General features: G+C 56.6%; 2 protein-coding genes across 2 annotated transcripts; one reads left to right on the top strand and one right to left on the bottom strand.

The window, feature by feature from the left end:
• Nucleotides 1–575: 575 nt before the first annotated feature.
• On the top strand, nucleotides 576–908 carry LOC311164011 (feather beta keratin-like; the record flags this gene model as incomplete). The annotated part of the gene is made up of 1 exon (XM_084223235.1): nucleotides 576–908. One exon carries the CDS (start codon nucleotides 576–578, stop codon nucleotides 906–908), a length of 333 nt encoding a protein of 110 aa, XP_084079361.1.
• A 1,489-nt stretch (nucleotides 909–2,397) lies between these two features.
• Nucleotides 2,398–3,315, bottom strand: LOC311163814 (uncharacterized protein; the record flags this gene model as incomplete). The annotated part of the gene is made up of 2 exons (XM_084222942.1): nucleotides 2,398–2,532; nucleotides 2,773–3,315. 2 exons carry the CDS (start codon nucleotides 3,313–3,315, stop codon nucleotides 2,398–2,400), a joined length of 678 nt encoding a protein of 225 aa, XP_084079068.1.
• Nucleotides 3,316–3,761: the final 446 nt, after the last annotated feature.

Genomic DNA, 3,761 nt, shown 5'->3' with positions numbered 1-3,761 from the left:
TGCAGAGCTTTTGGCTCTCGGGATGGAATCACAAAATATTTGGGGTTGGAAGGGACCTCTGGAGATCTCCCGGGGCAGGTGACACAGGAAAGCCTCCCGGCGGGTTTGGGACTCCGGAGAGGCAGACTGCTGGGCACTGAATATGTCCAGAGGGAGATTCCCTGAACTGCCTTGCTCTGTGCCACTGTGCCAAGGCCTCACGGTGAAATTTCTGCCCCTCATTTTTACCTGCTGAGGAGTTTTTTTTTTATTTTTCCCTCTGTTTTGGGTCACAGTTTTTCCTCGCTTTCCTGACCGACTGCTCCCTCACCTCCCCGCTTATTTCAGGGCTGCAGGAGGAGCGTGGTGGGGAAGGAGCGCTCAGAGCCGCTCGGGATGAGGTGGAGCTGCCCTTTGTGGTGCGGAGAGCCCCGAGCTTCACTGAAATCCCCTTTCAACCCCAGACCAACCCTTCCTTCCATTCCCCACGCCCTCCTCGCGCTCTCCATCACCACGACAGCCCAATTACGCCACTAATGACACCTCGCTCCTTACATTCCAGAACTCGCTGCCTTCCAGACTCTCACCCCACAGCCATGTCCTGCTACGACCTCTGCGCCCCCACGTCCTGCGGCCCCACGCCGCTGGCCAACAGCTGCAACGAGCCCTGCGTGCGGCAGTGCCAGGACTCCACCTACGTGATCCAGCCGTCCCCCGTGGTGGTCACCCTGCCAGGACCCATCCTCAGCTCCTTCCCCCAGAACACCGCCGTGGGATCCTCGGCATCCGCGGCCGTCGGGGATGCTCTGAGCGCCGGGGGAGTGCCCATCAACTCGGGCAGCTCCTCGGGGCTCGGCAGTTTGGGGTACTCGGGTTTGGGGGGGCTCTATGGGAGGTCCTACCGGCGCTCCAACCGCTGCGGGCCCTGAGGGAGCCTCGGGAGGGATGAGCAGGAGATGGAAAGCGTGATCGGATGGATGCAGGAAAGCGCGATCGGATGCAGGACTGAGCCCGTGCCCGCTCCTTGGCTGACCCCCGCAGCTTTTCCCCGAGCTCCCGGCGCTGCAGGAGCTTGGCTTTCCCCATTTGATGCCTTTCTGCGCAATCAGGGAGGTGAAAAATGTCACTCGATTGACTGTCGCTGGGTGTCCAGCTGTAAAGCACTGCCTGGAAATCGGTGATGAATTTTAATCCGTATTCAACCCTTCTGCTTTCTTTTGCTGTATTTTTTTTTTTTAATTGCACTTCTTGCTCATTAAATAGATGGCGCATCACAATTTGTGGTTTGCAATGTTCCTTCTTTCTCTTTGGAGTCTTGTCTGGCAGAAATTTGCCTGTGCATAAATTGTGAGTACCAAGCAGATCTGCATTTAAGTTACACCACGCTAATCACTGAGGAGTTAGGTAAATATAAACAATGAGTAATATCCTGGGATTTTTGTTTGTTTGTTTTGGGAATATTTTCCCTTTTTCTCATTTCTGGAAGAGCAATATGAAATAATCCCTCCTGGTTTGCAACAAATGGGGAAAAAGTGGTGGGAAAGCTAAAGCAGCTTTACGGACAAAACTTAATTTATTCCCAGTATCCCCTCTAAACCTTCTCTCCATAAATTCGAACCCATTCCCTCTTGTCCAGGCCCCCCAGGCCTTTGGAAATAATTTTCCCCCGTATTTCTTGTCGGCTCCTTCAGACACTGGAAGGTGAAATCGGGTCACTCCGAAGCTTCTCTTCCTCGGGCTGAACAAACCCAGGCAGAACTTTCAAAACTCAACGACAAAATAAAAACGTAGGTCTTGTCATCCTGCTAGCTTGGAAACGCTGCAATTATGTCTTAATTGTTTGCTAAACGATGTGGTGATTGAGGGGCCTGGGGTGTCACCAGGAATCCTCAGAGCAAGAACAATTACTCAGAACCTCGGGGCAGTTAATGACGGGCAAATTGCTAAACAAACATTCCTCAACATCGTGTTAAGTACCCCAATTAAACTCCCATTCCACATTTTAAACACGGGGAGCAGGGCAGATCCGGTGATAAGGAACCCTCAGAACGCTGGGGAGTTCTGCTGCCGGAGGAAAAAATAAAGGAGCAATGAAAACCAGAGAGGCTTTTGTGCAACACCAACAGGGGTTTAATGTCAGAGAGAAGAGCAACAGCCGAGGGCAGGGAATCCAGGAGATCCCGGGAGCAGCAGGGGATGCAGAATTCGTGCTCTGGGAGCAGGGACCAGCTCAGGACCAGGATAAGCCAGGGATGGAGGGGTCCAGGCGCAGAGAGGGGATGGAGGGCTCAGGGCACACCCAGGGCCTCTGGGCACACTCAGCTGCCGCTGCCAGCGGCTCCTGCCCGGTGTCCCCATGGCCCGGGCTGGGCTCCAGGGCTGGCACTGCCTCTGGAGGCTGGCACTGCCAGGGGGGCTTTAGAAAACCCCACAGCTCCCGCGGCGGGACCTGCCCCATCTCTGGGAGCCAGGCAGGGAATAGCCCAGGCCCCGCGAGGAGAAACCGGAGCTGTAGGACCTCCCGCAATTGCCAAAGGAGCCCCCATAGCCCCCCTGGGAGCCCCCATAGCCCCCCAGGGAGCCCCCATAGCCCCCGAAGGAGCCCCCATAGCCCCCCTGGGAGCCCCCATAGCCCCCCAGGGAGCCCCCATAGCCCCCGAAGGAGCCCCCATAGCCAGTGTCACCTCCATAACCCAGGGAACGGCCGTAGCCAAGGGAGCCCCCATATCCCAGGGAGTCCCCATAGCCCTGGGAGCCCCCATAGCCCCCACAGCTTCCCAGGCCAAAGGAGCCCCCATAGCCCCGGGAGCCCCCATATCCAAGGGAGCCCCCATAGCCTGAGAAACCCCCATAGCCCTGGGAGCCCCCATAGCCCCCATAACTTCCCAACCCAAAGGAGCTCCTATAACCACGGGAGCCCCCCAACCCAAAGGAGCCCCCGTAGCCTTGGGAACCTCCATAAGGTCCCCACCCAAAGGAGCCCCAATTCCCCTGGGAGCCCCCATAACCCCCAGACCCAAAGGAACCCCCATAGCCAGAGGAGCCCCCCAAGGCCAGGGATCCCCCATAACCCCCAGATCCTCCCAGCCCAAAGGAGCCCCCGTAGCCCTGGGAGCTGCGGGAGCTGAAGGAACGCCCCGGCAAGGCTGGGCCCGACGATCCCACAACGCTCTCCTGCGGACAGGTGCTGAGCACAGGGCCCGGCATGGTCACCACCACCGGCGGGGGCAGGATCAGGGCTCTGGAGTCGGGGCACTGCTGCACACACGGCTCGTTGGAGCTCTCGGCGATGGGCTGGGGGCAGCTGACGCCGCAGGACTCGCTGGGGTAGGACATCCTTCTGTGCTGGGAGGCTGCAAGGCACAGCAGAAAGGACTTTGGAGCTAAACTGGCTGAGAAGAATCGAAATTAAACTGCGTGTGTGAAATAGCAGAGGGAAACAGGTAAATTCAAAGGTGATGTCAAAGAAGTCTCAAGGGAGTCTCATCTCCACCTTTAGCTTTCCTCTCACCACGATCATCCTTGCAAGAGAAATTCTGGGCTGGATAAATTAAACAAACTTATAGCACAAAGATTCAGTCAAAGTTGTACAACCAACGCAAAGGAAGCCAAGAGGAAGAGGAAAAACAGCTCGTTGACTTCGTGCTGTAATTCAGATTTTATGGGGATGAGCGACAACGCTTACCTTGTTCGCTGCAGGGATGGGAGCAGGAGCAGTGGATGAAGGGCTGTGGGTGATCTGAGCTTTTATATCCTCCTCAAAGCCACCCTCTGAGCCTCCC

The sequence above is a fragment of the Fringilla coelebs genome, assembly GCF_963513975.1.
Source record: "Fringilla coelebs genome assembly, chromosome: 29".
NCBI classification, from domain to species: domain Eukaryota; kingdom Metazoa; phylum Chordata; class Aves; order Passeriformes; family Fringillidae; genus Fringilla; species Fringilla coelebs.
Note: the sequence above shows the minus strand (reverse complement) of the source record. Positions and strands in the feature narration are given on the sequence as shown.